At 42.8% G+C, this 24993-nt stretch overlaps 2 protein-coding genes across 2 annotated transcripts in view; both read right to left on the bottom strand.

Annotated features, from left to right (window-relative positions):
• The window catches only part of TLR7 (toll like receptor 7), a 29479-nt gene extending 9863 nt beyond the window's left edge, over window positions 1-19616 (bottom strand). The window contains exons 1-3 of the mRNA XM_074992865.1: window positions 19554-19616; window positions 18860-19011; window positions 1748-1796 (exon numbers count right to left, since the gene is read on the bottom strand). Of these exons, the coding sequence (XP_074848966.1) occupies window positions 1748-1750 (3 nt within the window). The 5' untranslated portion in view covers window positions 1751-1796; window positions 18860-19011; window positions 19554-19616. The remainder of the gene's footprint in view (window positions 1-1747; window positions 1797-18859; window positions 19012-19553) is intronic.
• A 981-nt stretch (window positions 19617-20597) lies between these two features.
• Window positions 20598-24993, bottom strand: part of PRPS2 (phosphoribosyl pyrophosphate synthetase 2) — a 41408-nt gene continuing 37012 nt past the window's right edge. The window contains exon 7 of the mRNA XM_074992854.1: window positions 20598-24642. Within this exon, the coding sequence (XP_074848955.1) occupies window positions 24550-24642 (93 nt within the window). The 3' untranslated portion in view covers window positions 20598-24549. The remainder of the gene's footprint in view (window positions 24643-24993) is intronic.

Here is a 24993-nt window from a genome sequence, read left to right as displayed (position 1 = left end):
AGAATCTCTTCCAAAAAGAGATTATGAAAATGAAGCATGAGATATGGAATCCGTGCCTCATTTGCATTTTTGATTTCCCTCATTTGCATTCCTCTTTCGAAAGAGGAATGCAAGTGTAGACACAGCCATTGTGGCTAGCTCAAAGACCCTGCTGGAAGTGGGAGCAGCGTGTTCCAAAAGAATTACTGGTGGAAAACTAGACAGGCACCATCATGTTAGGGTGAAGAACAGGCCATAAGGATGCCTGTCCCTTTCCCATTCCCCAACAAAGACCAGTGTATGTTTTTTTAAAATTGAACTTCCAAGTTAAATTCCAGTTTGTAATGATCTTGCTGTAACAGAAAAGCTGTGGGAGTCTTTGCTATGATGGCTCACTATGGACAACGTACACGTATATTCAACCCTGTTCTTTGACACTTCTCAGACAGAGTCCTTAGAGGAGAAGGGTGGTGTTGTGATTAAGGTATTGTATTGGGACAGACTTGGGATCCTCTGTTAGGTCAGGCCCAGGTGCTGGCTTTTGGTTTTGATGGTGGGTGCTTTTAAAGAAGCATGTGTGTTGTGTGTATGGGAACAGGGGAGGCTCTGCCAGTTTGTGGGGAGGCTATTTTCAGCATATTTATTATACACATATTTCATAATTTAGTTATTGAATATGTTTCTGTCTTTGGTATCTTAACAACTAATCATTATTAAGATAGTAATGAACTACATATTACTTTATATTATATAGTATTATAGTATATTAAAATCACTGCACCAGCCTACAAGCTGTCTTCACAAATGTCCCACTTAAAGATATTATGTCTAACCATAGCTTTCTGGATGAAACTGCGAGCAACACCGCTGCTTGTGAGGGAAGAATATCAGGTTTACAATGGTGCCAATGAGGTCATGACACTGGGCTCACATGTGGAAGGGGCCCCAAGGCCCTGCTCCACCTTCACCCTATTCTAAGGTCCCACCCCTAATTATTTTTCCTTAATTATTTGTCCACATCGCAGACTGCTGTATTACAAACAAGAATGTCACCTTTCCCAGTTCTTTGTAGACAGGAGATGGAATTAGCATTAATAATTTTTCAAAGTTTTCAGAGTAAGAGAAACTAAAGTAAAAAGCAGTTGCAACCAGCATGTTATATTTGCAGTTGTTTTCTGTGTGGTCACCTTGTTACTGTTGTAGGAATCACAAGAAGTGTCTCTTTATGCCTGATTAACATTTGCTCAAGTAATCTGTCTTCTAGACAAATGCCAGCCTTTCATAGCTACAGGTAGATGCATGTATTTTTATAATCTGATTGTGTGGCTGTCCATGACAATGTAAGGACCAATTATGACTTGTATAAACCTTATTGAGTCCATATCCAACTTACATTATTATGCACTGGAGCTATTTTCTAGAAGGACATCTCTCTTTTAAGTTGTTTCATACACACAGATTTTAAAAGCAAACTATAATTACAGCGGAGTTAAAAAAAAACAACATCCCAAGATTTATGGACTTTCTGGAAGATATTATTAACATACTACTATATTAAACTTACAATAACATAGTAGGAGCAAATGATATGTCTCCCCTGATCTGTGTTATTATGTAGTGCCCATGATAGTCATTATGACAAATTATGAAATTGGCATTGGGAATGAAATGGACGAGGATACAATCTGAAAAATCCCACTCTGACCCATATTGCAGTTCCTATGCCACAGAGCTCTAAGAATATACTTAAAGTGAAAGCTGAACCTACCATTTTCTACTTCTTCTGAGACTCAGAGATGACTTTTCCCTGGTGAAAACTGCAAATCAAAAGTAGATGCAAAAGATTGAACGAGGAGTCCACTGCTTCAACTCAGGTACAGAAGACGGCACAAATGGCATAACTTGGTGAGGCAATAGAATAAAGTTAGGATACAATTGTTTCTTCAGTCAAGATGAAACTTCAGAAATCAAACTACATGTGAAACAGCTGTTGCTACTCACTTCCTCAAAGCTTTACATTTAAATTAGTTTTGGGGACCTCATTTATTACAGCCAACAGTCTACAACCTTATAAAAATAGCTTAGGATTTTACCTATACCTTTCCCTCGCTTTCCCTAGAGTCCACATTTGCACATGCAGAAGAAAGAGGTCACAGATTTTTGTCTTTCTCTACAGAAATTCAATATCAAGTTTCCCATGTGTTCATACAGCTTCCTTTTCAAATGGCGTATGCTGTCCAAACACTCTCTCATACCACCTCTCGCTCTCTCATACCGTCAGGAGCTGGATTGGCTATGGTGGTGAATCCTATTCCAAGAATCTCCTGAGAAGCCCAGCTGAGGAGATGGGTGACCACAGAGCATGTACAATTCTGAAATACTTGAAGAGAATTTTTAAAAAAAAATAGCTACATAGGGAGAGGAATGTTGCTAGAAAAGTATAAAATCCATGCAGATGACCCAGATTTATACAAAACGTCAGTCATGTAGCACTTTAAAGACTAACAAAATGATTTATTAGGTGATGAGTTTTCGTGGGATAGACCCACTTCTTCAGATCTGTATAATTTCCAGTCCAGACCCAGATATATAGCACAGAGATCCAAAAAAATTGCAATAAAAACTGACAAATCAAATACATGAACTGACTGAGGGGGTGAGGACGGGGGATGTTAAGTGTCTTGCCTGAGATCATTACAAACATCAAAGGAAGGGAAGCAGTCCTTGCAATGTGTGAGATAGTTGTTGTCTTTATTCATATCAAGGATTAATGTGTCGAATTTGAATATGAAGCCCAGTTCACAAATCTCCCTATATAATCTGTTTTTAAAGTCTCTTTGACATAGGATGCATGTTCTCAGGTCTTTAATAGAATGGCCCACTCCATTGTTAAAGCTACATGACTGCTGTATTGTTTTGTTAGAATACAGACTAACTCAGCTACCTCTCTGTTACAGATTTATACAACTTCAACTTCTCCCTTCTAAGACAGCAATGCTGTTATAAGTAGCATGAATAGAGAGAAGATCCTGATATTAAAATAGTTCACAACTAGAAATTTAACTGTGATTATTTAGGTTTCAATCCTGTTCCTATGTAAAGGATCAGGCCTCCTTTTAGAAAACCACCCACATATCTGAAGTTTTATAATAAATACAAATGAAAAAGAAGTCAAGTAGCACATTAAAGACTAACAAAATGATTTATTAGGTGATGAGCTTTTGTGGGACAGCCCCCCTTCTTCAGACTATAGCCAGAACAGACTCAATATATAAAGCACAGAGGTGCAAAAATCGTTGTCAAGGTAGGCAAATTGGAAGAGCAGAGGGGTGTGGGGTGAGGAAGTCAAAAGTTAGATAAAACAAAGTATGTTAGAGAGTTCTTATAATGGGCCGGGTAATTGCTGTCCCGGTTCAAACCGTGTGTTACTGTGTCGAATTTGAATATAAATGAGAGTTCTGAGCACTCTCTCTGTAAATGATTCTTCAAGTTCCTTTTCAGTAAAACACAGACTTTCAGGTCATTAACAGAATGGCCCACTCCATTAAAGTGCTGGCTGACAGGTTTTTGAGTTAGGAGGTTTTTGATGTCTGTTTTGTGTCCATTCAGTCTTTGTTGAAGAGTGTTTACAGTCTGTCCTACATACATGATATGTGGGCATTGTTGGCACATGATGGCATATATGATGTTAATTGAGGAACAGGAGAATGTGCCCGTGATTCTGTGACTAACATGGTTAGGTCCAGTGATGGTATCTCCAGAATAGATATGTGGACAAAGTTGGCAACAGGGCTTGTTACAAGGGCTGTGTCTACACGTGCCCCAAACTTCAAAATGGCCATGCAAATGGCCATTTCGAAGTTTACTAATGAAGTGCTGAATATGCATTTCAGCGCTGCATTAGTAAACTTCGAAATGGCCATTTGCATGGCCATTTCGAAGTTTGGGGCACGTGTAGACACAGCCAAGGATTGCAAGGAAAAGTTACAGGATAGGTATTATTGTGGTATAGCCTGTGTTTGCTGGTAAGAATCCTCATAAGGTTGGCAGGTTGTCTATAGGAGAGAACAGGCCTGTCACCCAAGGAGTTCTGGAGTGTAGCACCCTGATTAAGGATAGGTTGAAATTTGACACATTAATATGTGGTTTGAACCAGGATGGCAATTACCTAGCCCATTATAAGGACTCTTTTACATACTTTGTTTTATCTAACTCTTCACTTCCCCACCCCACACCCCTCTCCTACTGCCCCTCTGCTCTTCTGATTTGCCAACCTTGATAACAACTTTTCTGATTTGTCAACCTTGATAACAATTTTTGCACCTCTGTGCTTTATATATTGAGTCTGTTCTGGTAAGGCTATGATCTGAAGAAGTGGGTCTGTCCCATGAAAGATCATCACCTAATAAATCATTTTGTTAGTCTTTAAAGTTCTACTTGACTGCTTTTTCTGTTTTGATAGAATACAGATTAACATGGCTATCTCTCTGTCACTAATAAATACACATGTTCCCTTGCTTAAAAGGCTTATAGTTTAAATTAAAAAGGTAACATGAATTAGATGCAAAACAGACAAGTTCCCAGTTGCGGATTATTTTGGATTTTTAATTTCTTGCTTTGGTGGATCAACTCTGAAAGGCTGTGGCCACACTAGCCCCTCCTTTCAGAGGGGCTATGGTAACATGGCACTTTGGGGTATGCTAATGGGGTAGCATAATGGGGTAGCTAATGGGGTAGCATAATGTTGGCTGTGTGAGCTTCAAAACTGCTGGTTTTGAAACGCACACTGCCCGGGTAGCCAGGGAACCTTTCGAAATAGACCCAATTTTGAAAGCCTCTTATTCCTAAAACCAGATGGGAATAAGGGGCTTTCAAAATTAAGGGTTCATTTCAAAAGGCTCCCTGGCTACCTGGGCAGTGTGCATTTCGAAACCAGCAGTTTTGAAGCTCGTGCAGACACAATTATGCTAATGAGGCACTGCATATTCATGGCAGTGCCTTATTAGCATACACCGAAGTGTCATGTTTCCATAGCCCCTCTGAAAGGAGGGGCTAGTGTGGCCATAGCCAAAGAGTTTGTGAAGAAATTCTTTTAAGGGTGGGGGCATTGAAGGAAAGTTGCTAAGATACGGGATGCTGTACTGGGGCAAGCACCTAGCTCATTCTAGGGTACTAATATGGCCCTCCTTCCCATATATCTACTTGCTTCACGGTCTCTTCATGAATTTTAACTCATGCAGTTTTACAGATTGAGAACTGAGGTCCGGAGAGGCTTAGGCACAGATCACCAAAAGGATAAATCAATAGGAGTTAGAAACAGATAGTTTTGAGAATCTGTGTCCATGGTCACTCAGGAAATTTGTGGCAGAGCTGGGAATTACATCCTGGTCTTCCCAGGCCAAGATTAGCACCCTAATTTTTGAACAATCCTTCCTCTGTAGGGATCGCCCCCCACCCCTGCTCAAGAAAGGAAGAGGAGTAATGGTATGTTGCCCTGAGCATTAAATGCTCACAATCAGGCCTATAGTTGCCTACATTCTGTGTTCAGTTCCTAAAGCTAGATTATCAATACCCTAACGTGCGGTTTTGCTCATACAGCCGAGTAGCTAGAGGGTTATTTCATAGTAGGTTCATTTAGCTCTTGCCTTTTGGCTATTATAAAGAAGGAAATAGCTTTTCAAAAGCTTTGCTTAGTTTTGTGAGACCCACAAACTCATTTTTACAGTCAGAAAAATATTTTACAAAGCAGTTCTACATCATTTACGGAGGCAGTCCAATTAGAACGCTTAACATTCTCATCAGTCCTGAGGGCCTGCCTGAATGTGCCTAATTCATTTGTGAAGTCCATTGCATGCCTTGGGTGCTATGGAAATAATCCATTTGATGCACTTAATATTACAAAATGGATATTCATTCAGGCACTGCTTTGACACCAATTGGAGTTTAATGGGAGACATTCACTGACTTCTAAGGGAGTTTGCTGAGGTCCTAAGGGCTTAAACATGCAAGGTGGGTGTCACCAGGCCTTTTTCTGGTGGAACACAGTGGAACCGAGTTCTGCCACCTTTTTTCACAGTGCCACCAGTTTTAAAAGGCAGCTGGGCAGCTCTTTAAGGAGCCACTTGCTGCTCCCACCACTGCCACCTCTCTTCCTCCAGCTCCCTGCCTGCTCTGATGAAAGAGCAGGACTTGAGTGAATTGGTTTAACAGCTGGTAGAAGGGATACAGCTGCTAAACCAATTAAATTGAGCTGCTCATGCCACACTGGATGTGGGGGGAGATGAAGGGCTGGCAAGAGCTGCATAGCCACAGTGAAGAAAAGATGGCGGCTGGCGAAGGAGCAGCAGCCCATGGAGCTCCTGGGTAAGCACATGAATCCTGAGTTTTGGGGCAGCAGTTTGGGGCCACGTGGGGGGAGGGTTAAAGGCTTGGGGCTGTTTGACACTGTGAGGAGGCTGGAAGGGGCAGTTTAGGGACGTTGGGGGGGTTAAGTCTGGGGGGTTTGGGGCTGTGGGGAGGAGGGGTTAAACATGGGGGTTTAGGGGCAACATGTTTTGGGGCTTGAGTTCTGGCACCATTTTTTCTAAAACAAGCACTGGATATCACACTGTCTGCAATGTTTCTTGACTACAAGTGCCATCTTCAGGGCACCCTGCCAAGAAGCAGAGCAAAGACCCCAAACTGTCTGTATGGTCTTTTGACAGAATGCACCCTCTATTCACATGTTGCATGAGTGTAATAATCTTTGTACGCTGTATACCTTGTGAGGCAACTGAAAACTCATAGCTTGCTGATCAATCGTATCATAGTAAAATCCATGTAGCAACATTATGTATAAATTTGTGAACATCAGCTGAAAGCATGACAGTACAGTGTTTCCCACATAAGTCTGGGTAGGGGCTAAACAATTTCTGAAAGATAAAGGGAAAGTTGGTGTCCCAGCTAGTAGGTGATAGGCCCCCACCTGTCAAGTGGCCATTCTGGGTCAAGAAAAGGGTGGCGGGGATGGAGTAAGGCAAAGAAAGAATATGAGGTCTCCTCCCTCCATCAGACCCCCGGTCTCTTCCTTCTCACCTGGAAATGCTTTTTCAAGCGGGACTGAAACTATGCAAAGGAGGATAAAACTCTCCACAACAGCCCCCCATCCCCACTCATCTCATTCAAGAAGACAAAGGAAACAGCAAGTGGACTCTGGGGGAGGGGGTTTGATCTGAAGAGTTTGGTCAGTAATTCTGTTGGAAGTGTATGTGAGAAACTCTGCGTCACATCTAATCTATGTTGTTAAACTTGGCACTAGAAAACCCTTTTTGTCTTTGACAAATATCAGAGGAGTAGCCAGGTAAGTCCGATAGCCGTGCCAGGGGCTATAGATGTGTATCTGCGCAGAGCTCTAGTCACACACACGTACCTGGGAGTGACTTGCACTTGGCTAAGTTGTTTGGGAGTGCTGCAGGTTGGGAGCTACGATGGTAAAACTCTGCAATGCACCCAAGTTGAAGGGCAAGACTTTCCTTGGGTCTGAGCTGCACACTGGCATGTCACAGTTGTGTAATTAGATTTCACCATTCTGGTAATAAGTGTGAACTTCTAAAGCGCTTAACATCGAGTCACTTGGGTCTCCCATCCTAGCTCGACAACCAGGCAAACTGGACTTTGTGGAGGCAGTTGCTGTACACTATAGATCACAAAACATTTAGTTTACACTCAGTCCCAAAGGACCAGTCATTTTGTAGTATAAGATTCTAATTGAGGTTATGTCTAATCTATGATAAAGGGTAATATTATAATAGTTAGCATCAGACAAATTGCTTGTTTCTGTATCTGATGTTACAGCAGGAATAGATGCTTATGGTCACTGTTTGCTTTCAAACTTAAAATGAATATTGTGAAAAAGCATGATGATTGTTTGTTAAAACTGTAACTTGGTGTTCTAGTCTAAATGCTTATATTGTCTCTGTGCTAGAAAAAATACTCTGTTGTGTGAATGGGGGTGTGTGTGTGTGTGTTAAATGATAAGTGTGAAGGCCATCATCAAACCAGCTGTTCTAGGGAGGAACCAGAATGGACATGAAAGTGCCAGGATGACTTTATATACTCATCAAAACATGGGAAGGGAGCAAGCTGATGACTCTGAAGGAGGAAGTCAGGCAGTTATCAATCAGAGAAGATAGTGGTGATTGAAACTAGTAGGATGGGACAATAGATGAGGGATGAGGAGGACAACTTAAGAAAACAAACACTTGTCAAACGGTGATTGATTACAGCATGATGGTGCAAAACTCACTGATCCCATGAAAGAAAACTATTTTAAAACAAGACCTGCTATGACACAGACTTTGGATTCATCTGCCACTTCTACTGGAACCTCGGACCAGGTTGAAAAGAATCTGGTTCCACTCCTCATACTTAGCATGGTTGGCCAACACGTGGGTATGAGCAACAGTCTGGTCACTATAACATCTGCTGGCAAGGCTCGTGTGTGTGTGTGTGTGTGTGTGCGTGTGAGAGAGAGAGAGAGAGAGAGAGAGAGAGCATATGCTAATTCCTTTTCTATTGTATTCTCAGTAAATGCGGCATATTGCCTTTTCTCCTGAAAGAAAATCCCATGTGCTTCTATAAGCATAAAAATTTACCCAAGTCAATTTGCACTTTAGATCTCACACCAAAAAAAACACTCATAGCTTTGCTATCAAAGCATCTGTTAACAAAGGAAAGAAATGAGACCATTATTACAAAACTAAAGTGGGCAAAAACATATACATACATGAGATAGGCCTCAGTTTCTTAAAAGTGACAGTAGTAACACCTGATTTATCACCTCTGACTATCTTTTTGGGCTAACGCAAGTTGACCCTGAGATCTCTGCTTTTGTTTTGTAGTTCTGGTCCTATGAGAATCCAAATGGCAAAGGAAGTGAAAAATTTTCTTGTCAGATATTTTTATTTCCTTCTTCCAGAATTCAGGCGATGGAAAGAGCCCTTTGCACATAGTTTCTGCATGGGCTTAAGGGGCCTGTTAACAAAAGTCTATGTATTGTGATGACACATGATGGCCCATTTACTTTTGACAGGTCTTTCTTGTGAGCAGGACATGAATCCGGCAGACCCGATACACATAAGCCGGTCAGTGAACACTTCAATGGAGTGGGCCATTCTGTTAAAGACCTGAGGATTTGTGTCCTGGGAACATAGAGAATTTAACAACAGATTAGAACAAGAGATTTCTGAGTTAGAGTACATATTCAAATTCGATACATTAACACATGGTATGAACATAGACATCAACTACCTCATGCATTACTAGGACTGCTTCCCTTCCTTTCATGCTTGTAATTATCTCAGGTGGGACAATTAACATCCCCCTACCTCTCGCCCTCTTCCTCCTATCCTATTTGATTTGTCAGTTTTTATTGCTATACATTTTTTTTCTCTTTTTGGTTCTCTGTACTTATTATGTCACTCTGTATTGAAAATGAGATTGATCTGAAGAAGTGTATCTGTCCCACGAAAGCTCATCACAGAATAAGTCATTCTGTTAGTCTTTAAAGTGCCACATTTCTGCTGCTGTGTTTTGCTGGAGTACAGACTAACACGGCTACCTCTCTCTTAGTTTCAGAGCAGACATTTTTGCAGTTACATAACAAAATAAAACCTTAACTATTACTTTATAGCTGAGCATAAACCTTTGGCAATTGCTTGCCTCTGGTCCGTCAGTGTCACAGCAGTAATCACCTCTGAAGAATTACATGTTTTATTAAAAAATAGTTACAGCACTTTGTGCCATCTGACTACTGATTTAAGGGAGATTTTCAAAAGCATAAATGTCAACTTAGTACCCAACTCTCATTGACTTTCAGAGAGAAAACCTTTGCAAATACTCTTTTGTGAGTACATAACCAACAATACACTAGTTTTAACTACTGAACAAACAAGCTTCCTTTTAGAAACTATAGTTAATGCTGATTTTATTTCACTTTTTTTTTCTAAACTGAGTGCTGCATTTAAGTTTCAATTCACTGTAAACTGTCTGGTGACTGGAAAGAAACATTACCGAAACAAAAAGTTCCACTCCTCCACTCCATGGGGGAGAAATGTTTCAAACATCACACAACATACAGAAAATACTGCCCTTTAGAGAGGGTGCACATGCTAGGTTAGTGGTGTGAAACCAGGGCATGATTCTCAAAGATGCTGAATGAAAATTGGGAGTGTTCAGAACCACTGAAAATAAGGCCGTTAGCACTTCTGGAAACCACAGGTTCAGTCACACCAGGGTAACACAACATTTCAGCTATCAGATGTAGAAAAATTAAATTCCATGCAGCGTGTCCTGTGGATAGATGAGATATACCCTAAATCCTGGACAGGTCTGTGTGGACAAAACATGCATGGCACTAGGCATAAAAGCAAGTGTTTGTCTCTATGCTTGTCCAGTTCTCTTTTCTCTGTTGTGAAAGTTGCTCCACAGAAAAATGCCCCTAATTGGACAATGAGACTACAGTAGACCCTGACTTATGTGAGGGCTGAGTTCTCGCAACCCCTGCATAAGTCAAATTTCCTGTGTAATGCGGGGGAAGGCAGGACACTGAAGAGGGCACCAGCCCTGATCAGTTTCCTGGCTCCAGCGGGTGCAGGGGAGGTGGAGACCAAGTAGCAGCCTGGCTCCTGGATCCCCTCCACCAGTGGGAACTGCTGCCTGGTTTCCAGCTGCTTGCCACTCTGGGAGCCAGGCACAGCTTCTGCCCAGTTTCCCCTAGCTGGGGGATGCCAGAGAGAAGCTGCAGTGTCATGGCTGTCTGTTCACCAGGCTTTCCCCAGCTGGGGGAGCAGGGCAGGCAGACAGACACAGCAGCACAGGTTCTCCCCAGCTGGGGGAAGTAGAGGAGAAGCCACACCACAGCGCCTGTCTGCACGTTGCGCTCCCCCAGCTGGGAGAGCTGGGGACTGTAGTGCTTTTGATTTGCACTTAACTCACAAGCACAAATCAAAATCAGGCATACTGAGGGATTGTCGTATCTTTTCTCTCCATGGTACAACCAAGAAGAACCATATAAAATGTATTTCCACTCACACAAAAAAGGTGGCTGGCCATTCCACATGAGGATTAAATGGGTAACAGAGCAGTAACTGCTGTGACAAATGTTGTGGCATGAGTCACAGAGGAGCTGACAAACAAGCAAATGATTCAGAGATGCCCATCTATACAATTACCTGCATCTGTTGGACTGGATCTCAGTGGTTCCCCCTCCCCTGCATTTCTGATTTCATCATGCTATTACTTAACCATTTACTGTAGTGATGTCACAATGCAGACAAGGTTCAAAGTACAAACTTATCGGGTGATTTAATAAGTAGTCATCAAATTCCCCCAAAAAAACCTTGATAGCTTTTTTAATGGATATACAATGTAGCTTTACACTGAAATAGATAGATGCACAAGGTGAACCTCAAAGAGAAATGGATAGGAAAATTAAGAAAAACAAAAACAAACAGTCATAGTATATGACTGTGGAACTTGTTGGATCCTGCCTGATAACACTTACAGAAATTGTGGTGGTAGGAACTAAAACTACTCAAGATAATACATAAAAGAGGAAGCGTAGTAGGCCAGATCTGTCTACGGCAGCCTCATCCCCAGCTGTGTAGAAACACTTAAAAGGAGCAACATAGTTAATTTAATGCTTTCTTATGCAAACGAGAACTGAATTATATTGCATCATAAATAAAAAGGGTTGATGGTCAAAATTCAGCTGCAATGTGTCATGGGGCAATAAGAACTTAATCCACTTGGTTTTGCATGTTACAATTGATACCACTTTCCTAAAAAATAAATTTGCCTAAGTACTGGTTGAAGAAAATCTGTTTGCTCTGGAAGAGTGCACTTCATTAGAAAGTGACCTTATAGAATCACTGTGCCACTGTTTCCTTAAAACGCCAAGGAGGAACTATCAGAAAACAGATTTAGACAATAGCAGTTCTTTGTCTATTTACTAGAGCTGGATCAGGTGGCTAGTTGATTTTCCTATGGTGTAGACTTGACTGGAGTTTAAATGATGTGTATTCCAGTCCAACATGGGTAGGAGACAGGTATTACTGGTTCCCTGGAGGGGAAAGAAAACTGACAGAAGAGCAAAGGAGCATTATTTCCTTGGGTAAGGAAGCATTCCCATTTGCTGTTACTGTAAGTTGGAATCTTGGGATCCTGGTTGAAAAAACTTCCCTGCATCCTGTGTGTAAGTAGAGGGCAACTTCTTGTTTCAGGTGCAGACTTTACAAAGTGTGGTTTGGTGTTGATTAGGGTTACCATATAAAAAAAGAGGACACCAGGGAGAGGGAGTGTATCTGTATCAAGATCTAGCAACTCACATTGTATTAATGTGTTACAGGATATGTAGTACATGAATCCAGCCTAAGCTGGTAGATCTTGCTACAGATACACTCCCTCTCCGTGGTGTTCTCTTTTTGGAAAGGTCAGATATGGTAACCCTAGTTGATAAATGCTTGGCTATGTGTATAAACAATCTTTGTGTGCCACCCCACCCCTACACATTTGGCAGGCATGGCCCATCTTGAGTGATCCACCAATGACCAAAAGCAGGCCCAATCAGAGATGGGGCCAAGAACGCCATTTGGCCTCAGCCTCAAGCTCAAAAGGAACCTTAATTTAGACACTTGTTAATTTTTTTTTGGCATTTGGTAAGTTTTGCAATTTGTTTTTATGTGCTTACCTCAATAATTGTTACATAATATATTCAAATTACATCTCACTCTTTTTTTGGAGCCTTGTTTTATTTTCATGTGGTGGTGTTTTTTATTTTTCTTACGGCTAGGGGCCTCAAATGCTGGAAGTGGCCCAGGCTTCTCTGGACCTCTGAGAGGAACTGACCACAAGATCTGTTAATGGACAAAGGCACCTGGTCACTTTAATAGCTGATGAAGCATGGTACTAGTATTCTGCAGACTCTGCCAGACCGCTAATAGATGTGTGTCCCTCTGGTATAGTTATTGCCTCTGAGGTGGTGTGTTATCACTCATCAGCTTGTACATATTGCTTTGATAAAGCTATATTCATTCCATACAATTACATTTCAGGTTTTCTTCCTACACACTAAGCATATTGCACATTTTATTGAGATTTGTTTTTATATTAGGGTTTCACATAGGTCTATAAGTGAAACAGATGAATCAGAAATTCCTATGCTATTCCAAGCCTGTCTCAGCTATCTTTGCCTCAAGCCCCACTTCAGTCAGCTGTGGCTTCTCTGCAAAGAAAAAGAGGAGAGAGGGATAGCCCAGTGGTTTGAGCATTAGTCTCCAAAACTCAGGGCTGTGAGCTCAGCCCTTGAAGGGACCATCTAGGGTACAAAAAAAAGGAGGTGGGGGGAAGAGATGGTGCTTGCTGCAGCAGAACTGGTTTGTTGGTCTGCCCCTGCAGACTCTCTGAGGCTTCCTCATTCCCACATTTTCCCCAGCCAAGGGGTGATTTTTACCTTTTGGGGTGGTAAACTACCACTGGCCATTTTAAAAAATTAAGCTTGAGTGTATTTCTAGATGATACGTTCTAGGAATGTTTTGGAGAAGTTCTGTAGTGTGGACTCTATGGAAAGTCAGACTAGATCAGGGTGGTGGGAGGGAGAACACCAGGCACGTGGTCTGGATCCAGCGCCCCCAAGACACTTTGATGTGGCCTACGGGGGGTCCATTAAATCCAACCTGCGGAGGACCCAACCCATCCCACCTCCACCCAACTTAACTGCAGCTTCCAGCTCCTCATCCTGCACGTAGGCAAGAGAGGAGCCCATGTGCAGGTGAGGTGGTCACATAAGAACATAAGAATGGCCATACTGGGTCAGACCAAAGGTCCATCAAGCCCAGCATCCCATCTGCCGACGGTGGCCAATGCCAGGTGCCCCAGAGAAGGAGAACAGAAGACAAGTGATTTATCTCCTGCCATCCATCTCCTGCCCTTGTTATGAAGGCTAGGGCACCATACTTTATCCCTGGCTAATAGCCATTTATGGACCTGACCTGCAAAAATTTATCAAGCTCTTTTTTAAACCCTAATAGAGTCCTGGCCTTCACAGCCTCCTCGGGCAAGGAGTTCCACAGGTTGACTGTGCGCTGTGTGAAGAAAAATTTCCTTTTATTAGTTTTGAACCTACTACCCATCAATTTCATTTGGTGTCCCCTAGTTCTTGTATTATGGGAAAAGGTAAATAATTTTTCTATATTCACTTTCTCCACACCATTCATGATTTTATATACCTCTATCATATCGCCCCTCAATCGCCTCTTTTCCAAACTGAAAAGTCCCAGTCTCTCTAGCCTCTCCCCATATGGGACCCTTTCCAAGCCCCTAATCATCTTAGTCGCCCTTTTCTGAACCTTTTCTAATGCCAATATATCTTTTTTGAGGTGAGGAGACCACATCTGCACGCAGTACTCGAGATGTGGGCGTACCATAGTTTTATATAGGGGAAGTATGATATCTTTTGTCTTATTATCGATCCCTTTTTTAATAATTCCTAACATCCTATTTGCCTTACTAACTGCCGCTGCACACTGCGTGGATGTCTTCAGAGAACTATCCACTATAACTCCAAGATCCCTTTCCTGATCTGTCGTAGCTAAATTTGACCCCATCATGTAGTACGTGTAATTTGGGTTATTTTTTCCAACATGCATTACCTTACACTTACCCACATTAAATTTCATTTGCCATTTTGCTGCCCAATCACTCAGTTTGCTGAGATCTCCTTGTAGTTCTTCACAATCCCTTTTGCTTTTGACTGTCCTGAACAACTTGGTGTCATCTGCAAACTTTGCCACCTCACTGCTTACCTCATTTTCTAGATCATTGATGAACAAGTTGAACAGGATCGGTCCCAGGACTGAGCCCTGGGGAACACCACTAGTTACCCCCCTCCATTGTGAAAATTTACCATTTATTCCAACCCTTTGTTTTCTGTCTTTTAACCAATTTCCGATCCATGAAAGGACCTTTCCTCCTATCCCATGACCACCTAATTTACATAAAAGCCTTTGGTGTGGGACCGTGTCAAAGGCTTTCTGGAAATCTAGGTATATTATGTCCACTGGGTGCCCCTTGTCCGCATGTTTATTAACCCCTTCAAAGAATTCTAATAGATTAGACAGACACGACTTCCCTCTGCAGAAACCATGCTGACTTTTGCCCAACAATTCGTGCTCTTCTATGTGCCTTGCAATTTTACTCTTTACTAGTGTTTCTACTAATTTACCTGGTACTGATGTTAAACTTATCGGTCTATAATTGCCAGGATCTCCTCTAGAGCCTTTTTTAAATATTGGTGTTATATTGGCCGTCTTCCAGTCATTTGGTACCAAAGTGGATTTAAAGGATAGGTTACAAACCACTGTTAATAACTCCGCAATTTCACATTTGAGTTCTTTCAGAACCCTTGGGTGAATGCCATCTGGTCCTGGAGACTTGTTACTATTCAGCTTATCAATTAATTCCAAAACCTCCTCTAATGTCACTTCAATCTGAGTGAGTTCCTCAGATTTGTCGCCTAAAAAGGCCGGCTCAGATTTAGGAACCTCTGTAACATCTTCAGCCGTGAAGACTGAAGCAAAGAAATCATTTAATCGCTCCGCAATGGCACTGTCTTCCTTGATCGCTCCTTTTATATCTTTATCATCCAAGGGCCCCACTGCTTTTTTAGCAGGCTTCCTGCTTCTAATGTATTTAAAAAACATTTTACTATTGTTTTTTGAATTTTTGGCTAGCTGTTCCTCAAACTCTTTTTTGGCTTTTCTTACTACATTATGACAGTTAATTTGGGAGTGTTTATGTTCCTTTCTATTTTCCTCACTAGGATTTGACTTCCACTTTTTAAAAGCTGCCCTTTTCTCTCTCACTGCCTTTTTAACATGGCTGTTTAGCCATGGTGGTTCTTTGTTAGGTCTCTTACTGTGTTTTTTTATTTGGGGTATACATTTAAGTTGGGCCTCTAGTATTGTGTCTTTAAACAGTTTCCATGCAGCTTCCAGGGATTTTAGTTTAATTACTCTACCTTTTAGTTTCTGTTTAACTAGCTTCCTCATTTTAGTGTAATTCCCCTTTTTGAAATTAAATGCCAGAGTGTTTGACCGCTGCGGTGTTCTTCCCAACACAGGAATATTAAAAGTTATTATATTGTGGTCACTATTTCCAAGCGGTCCAGTAACAGTTACCTCTTGGACCAGATCCTGCGTTCCAGTTAAGACTAGATCGAGAACCGACTCTCCCCTTGTGGGTTCCTGTACTAGCTGCTCCAAGAAGCAGTCATTTAAGGCATCAAGAAATTTAATCTCTGAATCCCGTCCTGAGGTGACATGCACCCAATCAATATGGGGATAATTGAAATCTCCTATTATTACTGTGTTTTTTATTTTGATAGCCTCTCTAATCTCCCTTAACATTTCAGCATCACTATCACTGTCCTGGTTAGGTGGTCGGTAATATATTCCTAATGCCATATTCATATTAGAGAAATGAATTGTTATCCATAATGATTCTATGGAACATTTTGATTCCTTTAGGATTTTTACTTCATTTGATTCTATATTATCCTTCACATATAGTACCACTCCGCCACCCGCACGACCTGTTCTGTCTTTCCGATATAATTTATATCCCGGTATGATAGTGTCCCACTGATTGTCCTCATTCCACCATGTTTCTGAGATGCCTATTATGTCAACTTCCTCCTTTGATATGAGGTACTCCAGTTCACCCATCTTATTAGACAGACTCCTAGCATTAGTGTAAAAGCATGTTAGAAAACTACCACTATTTATATGTCCGCCTTTCACAGACACGGTGGATTTTTTTATGCATGATTGTTTTACATCTGATCTTGCCCATATATTATTTCCCACGTTCCCTATCTGACTAACTTCTAGGGAATCCCTGTCTATGGAGCCTCGTGTAAGAGAAGTCTCCGTCCGATCCAGGTGCTCCCCCGCACCAATCGGCTTTCCCCCACCTCTTAGTTTCCCCCACCTCTTAGTCACAGGGACTGGGTGGCAACACCACAAATGCTAGATCAGTGGTTCCCAAACTTTTCGGCATCGTGCCCCCCTTTTGACTTTTGAGAAACCTTCACGCCCCCCACTTCTTTACCATCATCCAACCCCCCTTTTAACAAAAAATTCAATTTGTAATTTACTATAAACACAACAACTTGATAAAAAATGTTATTTAAAATTAAAAATAAGCACAAATAGTTTTCCTCGGCCCCTTGTGAGTGCCTGGTGTAGCCCCAGCTGACCAGGTGCCTGAGCCCTGTGCCAGCCCCCAGATTTGCCCGCATCAGCTGCCCTGTCCACCTGTGCTGCCAGAGCTGCCTGCCTGAGCCCCACACCATCAGGGCCAGCCACCTGCTCACACACCAGCCACCTGCACCAGCTGCGGGCCAGCCACCTGAGCCATTCGCCCAAGCCCCATGCTGCCCAGGCCAGCCACCTGCCTGCCAGCCCAAGCCCCGCACTACCAGAGCCAGCCGCCTGCCCACCAGCCCAAGCCACCTGAGCCCTGATTTGCTGGGGCCAGCCGCCCAAGCCCCATGAATCCTGCAAGCTGGCTGGCAGCCTGAGCCCCTCCTCTCCCTAGCCCCCCACTCTTACCCCATCCCCATCCCTCTTACCCAAGCCAGGCACCCCCAGATCCCTATCTAACCCTGTCCTCCCCTCCCAACCCACACTCACTGACCTTTGCATATGGGCCTTCACCAGCTGTCTGCTTTTTATAGTGGCTGCACCGGATCACCCATGTAAAATGGCAGGGGCTGAGAGCCAGAAGCAAAGACCAGATCTTTCTTTGGATGGTGGGAATGATTGGGGGTGGGGGGCAGGTCACCTCACGAACCCCCTGGAATTTCTTCACACGTGCCCCCAGTTTGGGAAAAAATGTGCTAGAGCCACTGCTGCACTCCCCACCCAGCAGCCAGGAGGCAGTGCGGAAAGGCAGGAGCCTTTTTCCATTTGCACATTCACCACTCAGAGCCACCCAGGCAGCTGGCAGTGGGAAAATGTAGGAGCCCTTCCTTACCTGGGGCGGCTGCAGCAGGGACCCTGGCAGCTGCTTGCTACACCCACCCCCACCCCTAGCAACCAACTCCAAGCCCATTCCTATACCCTCCTTCCCACCCAGAACCCACACCCTAGGCTGCTTCTGCATGCTCCCCTCTGCTTGGCACCCTCTGCCTGGACAACCTCGGCCCACTTCCCAGTGGCCCTCTTCTACACCCCTCCCCAGAGCTTAGGGGATCCCAAAAATCTACTAGCCCAGGCCACATCACGCTATGGGGCTGATATGCAAGGGGAAGAAGGGCATTTTTTTTTCTTTCCTGCTTCTCAGTTGGGTGCCACATCAGTGAAGGGTTTGATTTTTTTTCTTCTGACTTGTGTGTGGCCCCGACTGATTTTTGTGTGTCAGTGGCCCCTGATCCAAAAAAGGTTCCCCACCCCTGAACTAGGTCATCATAATGGTGCCTTCTGCTTTTTGAGTGGCTTTAGCCACCTGAGGGCCTGGAGCAATGACTTGAAATAATCTAGGATGGTCAGAGAGACCAGAGGTGAGGTGCCTTTTGATGATCTTGTGACTATCCATCTAGACTTGCTGAAGTTACTAAAGCTGCTTTTTGTGGTTTGTGTGTGTTTAGTAGATTTTGTTATAGGGTTGTTCCTGAGTTTTCTGAGCACTTCATCTTATTTGTGCATGAATCCTCGCCCAAGGCAGCCATATAGATCACACACTGCTTGCTCTAAAGAAAGACATAACTGGGCTGCAAGTCAGTAATGCCAGAGTTCAGTTATTGCTACTTCTGATTGAAATACATTAAATTCATAGCACCAACCTTCTAACTCCATCAGTTCAGTGTGTACACAACATGTCCACGTTTGATGACATCATCATCAGCCAGGCAGATATCTTGCATTTCAACAGTGGGCTAAGTCAGTGGGCACCAGTTAAGTATAATCTGAAATTGACCACAGCTGAATGCACATCCTAAGGACAAACAAAACATTTAGAGAGACTGGTGGTACCTGCCCAATATTGTTAGACAGTGGTTCAGAGATGATAAATGGTACCTTGGCAGATCAAACCTGGCGGACCAGGCTGACCATATTTACAGAAAGGAAAAATAGGACACCGCTGGGCTCGTCCCCTCCCTGCTATGCAGAGCAGACAGCAATCCTCATTGCTTCCCAAATATGCAGGAGGAGCTGAGGTCCCCCTCTGCACTGGTGCCCAGAGCTCAGCTGCCTACCCTGCCTGCCACTGCCATCTGCTTGCCCACAATGGCCCTGCCTCCCATAGCCCGCATCAAAGCTGCTCCACCTCCACCTGCCCACGACCCCTCCCCAAAGTCCCAGTTCAAGCCAATGGCTCTTCCCCCAGTAAGTGATGAAAACCAGTCAGCCAGCAGAGCCCTGCCTTCTGGAGGAACAAGGAGTCTCCCTCCAGGCTCACTCTTCTCTAGATTGCCCTGGGCAGTGGGGAAAGCAGATACACAAGTGGTGGGAGTACAAAAGTCTCCAGCTACTCACCCATACAATGTAGGTGCACAGCCTGGAGAGCATGGAGGGTCAGGAACAATGGTGGGAGTGGGGGAGAGCACTCTCACTTCCTGACAATGCTAATACTGCTCCTGTTACAGAAAGTGACAAGGAGAACTGAAGCACAGGCGCACATTGGTGAAAGCAAAGGAGTGGGCACAACTGCTTGCTGGCCCTACTACTGGCTCTGTGCCATTATCCCCTCAGTACCTCCCTTCTTGCCAACATGGCTCCAACTGTTTCAACACCCCTGCAGGTGGCAGCAGGACTTTGGGTGTTCAGTCACTGTTTCTGACTGGACACCGGTCAGGTGCCCTTTTATAGTGGGCTTTCTGGTCGACAAGGAAACCTGGCAACCCCACATATACTTCTACCCCTTATACACACACGGGCCTGACTGACCAAGAGAACCCACCCTGATGGGCCCCTGCAACATGCCCTCCTCTCAGCATTGCACCTTTCCAGCCCTGGACCATTGCCTGTTCTCAATGACCAGCCCTCAGTACACAGACAACAGGAAAGTGGAGCTGTTGCATTTAGCATACCCAACCACACTGTAGACTTACCCACCCCCCACTAGTTACCACGCGTGGATGGGCAGCTGCTGAGCAATAATCTGCCCACTTGCAAGATTTGTTCATAATGAAATCAAAGCAGCAGAGGCAGAAAATATGGGACAATCTCCCTGTGTTTAACAAAGTCAAGGCATGTGATATAGGGGTTAAGTACAGGACTAATGTTAAACATGGGACAGCTGGTCACGTATCAAGGTAGTGTAGCGTTACAATTGTACATAGGAGAACTTCTTTATTTCTTAAAACAAAACCATTTGCTATGAAATACTATACAGTAGTGCCTTGATTTATGTTCCCACGCAGCCTCACGTAACAAATTTTACATAAGTTGGGGTTGGCTTTTCCCCCCAGCAGAATGCATGTTCTGCAGCCAGGGAAGCAGCAGAACCTACAGCTCCTTTTGCAAGGTAAGTCCTGTGGGTGGGAAATGAGGTTTAAGCCTGGCAGCGGGTCAGGGCTGTGGGAGGGGGCAGAGGAGTTAAACTTAGGGTGGGTTAGGGCTGCAGGCAGGGGTAGGGGTGGAGTTGAGCCAGATCTGCACCCTGGAGGAGGTAGTTGAGCAGAGATGAGGGGGGTTGAGCTAGAGCCATGAGGGGGTGTGTGTGGTGAGCCACAGCTGTGCATGAGGTGGGTCAAAGCCATGTGCAGGTGATGAACAGGGTCAGGGGTCGGGATTTTGAGCTGCCCTGAACTCGTGTTAATGAGTTAAGCGCAACTCGAAATCATGCATTGTGAAGATTTACTGTGTAGTGTTTAAATATTTTATTAAAAATTAGAGAAGCTCAAGTTTGAAAATACAAAAATTAAGATTCCTACATAAAGTTAATTTGTGTATGCTTTATGACAATGTTTTTGGACTACATGATCCTATTTTTTTTCCTCCAAAAAGCCCATGCCTTTCAGTGCTTAGTTTGCAGACTTGAAAAAAAAAATTTGCATTCGTGTAGCAAAGATTTCCCCCCCCCCCCATTATGAACATGTGCTTGAGTTTGCAACCAACTAAGCCAATGCCACAAACAAAGTAACATTCAATTCATAGACACAAGGAGTTAAGATTTATTAAGAACACTTGAGCACAGTAGTGGCAAAAGAGTCTGTTTCATTTGTAACATCCCCGATCTGCAGAGTAAGACAAAAGATATGGTCTATGATACTAAATACACTAACAGAAAAGATCAGTTAAAGGGAAGTTTTTTAGATGGTCACACTTCAAGATGATTACGGCCAGTCAGCCATAGTTTTGGGCTAAGCTTAACTGCAATGGAGATAATTTCAGAGCTGTCTAGCTTTAAGTATACAAGAGGTTCAGTAATTCTGTATAAGATATTTCCTGTAGCAGATTAATTTTCAAATCTTGTGACAGAATCAAACTAGGTCTAGAAATTCTCAGACACCTGATTTACACTTTCTTTGGATTACTGACATGGAGGTGTTCACCACCACTCTGACTCTCCTTGTTGATAAAAGCACTACAAAAGGATTTTCTTTTTAAACAATTCCTGAAAAGGTACATGAGAGTTGGCATAAACTAAAGCAGTTTTAGAATTATACAACATCCACATTGGAATAAAACGTTAGGTTGCCTAACATGTAGCAAAAAAATAAGCATGTCTAAAGTCATACCATAACACGGTAAAGACTGGCAGAAGTCAGACTAGGCTTTTTTAAATTCCCCACAACAATCGAGAGACTCATTTCCAAGACGTGACAAATGGAATTGAAAATGAACTTAATCGGGTGTAAAATGGGATCTTCTGCCATGATCTAGGTATGTGATTATCATCCTAACTTAACTGAAACCTCAATACCTTTAGTGATCTGCATCTGAGTGCACTCTATGCTTTTAAGTATCTAAGTCCCCAGGGAAAAGGGGTGGGGAACCTCTAGCTCATTGTCGTATCTGACCCATCACATAAGGCCGTCTGGCCTGTGGCAAGAGTCCACGTTGCAGGCCGGAAACTCTCTATGCCTCAGGCACAAGGGAAATCAGGAAAGTGTTGCATGATGCTCCGACTCCTAATCCCAGCTCCCACTGTCCGCGATCTGCAACCAATGGGAGAGGTGGAGATGGTGTCTGAGTACAGGCAGCACATGTATTATGCAGAGCCACCTGGCTGCTCCACCTAGGGAGGAGACACGGAAGTTGCTTCTAGAAATGGAATGGAGCCAGGGCATGCAGGGAGCTTGTCTTAGCCTTGCTGCACATGAGCCATCTTCGGAGGAACCCACACACAAAGCCCTCTCCCATACCTCAACATTTTCCTAGACCAGGGGCCTGCAACCTATGGATCTGGAGCCAAATGTGGCTCTTTAAGGATTTCTTTTTGGCTCACAACACTAACTGCAAAGTGAAAAAAGAAACCAACCCTGATTACTTTCCATATTTCAGTGAAGATCTAAGAGCCCAACAACGAACAACTCATATCTAAATATCTAAATAGCAAAAAATGTGATCTCAGAATGTTGGATAACTCCTCCTTTAATATGTCATGGGATATGTACACTGTTCTTAAAACAGTGGTTACAGAAAGTATAGTTTGACCTTATTTATTAAGGACTGTCTCATATTCACATGCATTGCGGCTCCTGAATAACTGCGTTTACCAGATAAATGGCTCTTCTGGCTCTCTTCGTTGCTGACCCATCTCCTAGGCCATACACCCACACCCTAGTCCCCTGCCCCAGCTCTTGATATCCTATCCATTGTAGATATCCTTCTGCATTCCAAATCCCTGGGTTACAGCTTGAAGCCCCCTCCAGTTCCCTGCTCATCCCCAGCCCAAAGCCTGAATCCCCATCTGGAGCCCTTACCTGCTTCTGCAGCTCAACGCTCTGCCACAGCCCAGAGCTCCTTCTCACATTCCTCATATCTGGCTCTGTCCCAACCTCAAAGTCTGCCTCCCTTCCCCCCCGCCAACAGAGAGACCACGATTTTTTTTTCTATGTGTCAGTGACCCCAATGGAAAAAAAGGTTGTAATCTCCAAGGGTGAGGATTACTATTTAGTCAAAAAACCCTTAAAATACAAAAAGAGTTACCCATAAGTAGCAATGGTAAAGGGTCTCAACATTTTAATTACACATGTTCAAAGTGGCTTTCACTCACTTGTTCCTGAGTACATAGGACTGTTGAGCAACCAGACCACTTGCTCAACTGCACAACAATAAAGATGTCACATGACAGAATAGCCTAGGTCCACAGTCCCTAGGGAGGTGGAAAAGCTTTAAGAAATATTTTATTATGCCAGTAATAATGTTGGCAACGAAAATTTATGTGTTAACAGAATATATTGGGCTGACATGTCAAACACCAAACTACGAACTGGAAAACTGCAGCTGAACAACAAAAACCAGAACAAAATGACATAGCATAATTAACTCTTCTGGGAGGAAGGAGGGAGAAGAGAACCCATTTTACCTATATCTGTGCACGCACATGCAAAATTTGGAATTTCACATGCTCCAAACCATAATATACAGGATACGACAAATGTGTCAATAGTTCACTTAACTTTGCTATAGAAGCCTCGAATTTTATTGAAAAGACCTACAAAGAGACTTGTGGCTAAAACTGAAGAAGTAAATAATGCTCAAGAAACATTAGTAAATTAGTTGCAAGGCTAATGAATAAATACAAGATGCCTATGAATGACGCACTTAATTCTCAATTAAGCATAACAATTTGAAGGCAGAAATGCATAAACTACCTTACACAAAAATGTGGTGGTTGTAGTCCCAGCTTTATAGATTATAGACACTGGAAGCAGCAATTGAACAGGAAGAGAGCACAAACAACTAATCTCTAATTTACAACAATGCTGGCCCCACAAAAAGTGAACTTGCCCAGCAGTTTTTAATTCATGAGGTATATAAAAGTAGGTGAGCATCAAACTACCACAGAATTTCTGCTAAAGTAAAAAGCAAAAGTAAAAAAAAAAAATTTAACTGTTAAGGGAATGTACATTTGATCCCTTTTTTCCCCAATGTTTAGTTAACAGCCTTCAAGGTTGAATATTACATAGCAGGATGACTACCTCATTGTCCAGTCAACTGTTTATTAAATATAAAACTGAATATTTTAAAACTGGGCTACTTCTGTCAGCCTTGCAAATATAAAGAATTCTGAAACTATATTGACTCTCTTGCTGGAGGCAAACACAGAAAACCAAAGTTAACTGTGGCTTACTCCTACAGGTAAATATTGAAGCTTCCTCTCCAAAATCCTCAAGCTGTATTCACAACAGATTTCCCAAGATGGAGCTGCATTGCTCATTAACAATAAAGGTTAAATAGAAAATGAAAAATTTTTAAGTCTGCAAAATCTTAAGCTTTTTATAGAGAGTCATCTCACTGGTGAGTAACATTATTTAAAAACAAGGAGCAGTGGATACAGCTAATAGGAAATCTCTTGCAGTTATAGAGGAACGTGGCTGAACAGGTACGACACAGATTCACCATTGTGTGTTCTTCGGATTGCCTCAGCCAGAATCATGGAAATGTCAATGACCTAAAGACAATTGAGAAAAAACACAATTTATTATACCATTAACCCGACTGACCATTTGAGCTTACAGTATCTTTCTTTTGGGAACTCAAGGTGCTTTACAAACATTAACTAGATAAATCTCAGCTATGAGGACTGCTCACTGTATTTTTTTTTTTTTTTTTTTTTTTTTTTTTTTTTTTTTTTAAAAAAGATGAGTAAAAGGAGCACTAATCCAAGACCACAGGAAACTGAGTGGTAACATAAGGAATACAATCCCAGTTTACTGACAATTTCAGCCACTAGATGGCAATGCCCCCTTGAAAGTAAGTTTAATTTTAAGAGCTACAGATCTTTAGCACAAAATCTTGTTTC

Source organism: Carettochelys insculpta, chromosome 1, assembly GCF_033958435.1.
Source record: "Carettochelys insculpta isolate YL-2023 chromosome 1, ASM3395843v1, whole genome shotgun sequence".
Lineage (NCBI taxonomy): Eukaryota > Metazoa > Chordata > Testudines > Carettochelyidae > Carettochelys > Carettochelys insculpta.
The sequence above is the reverse complement of the archived record's forward strand: the minus strand, read 5'-3'. Positions and strand labels throughout refer to the sequence as shown.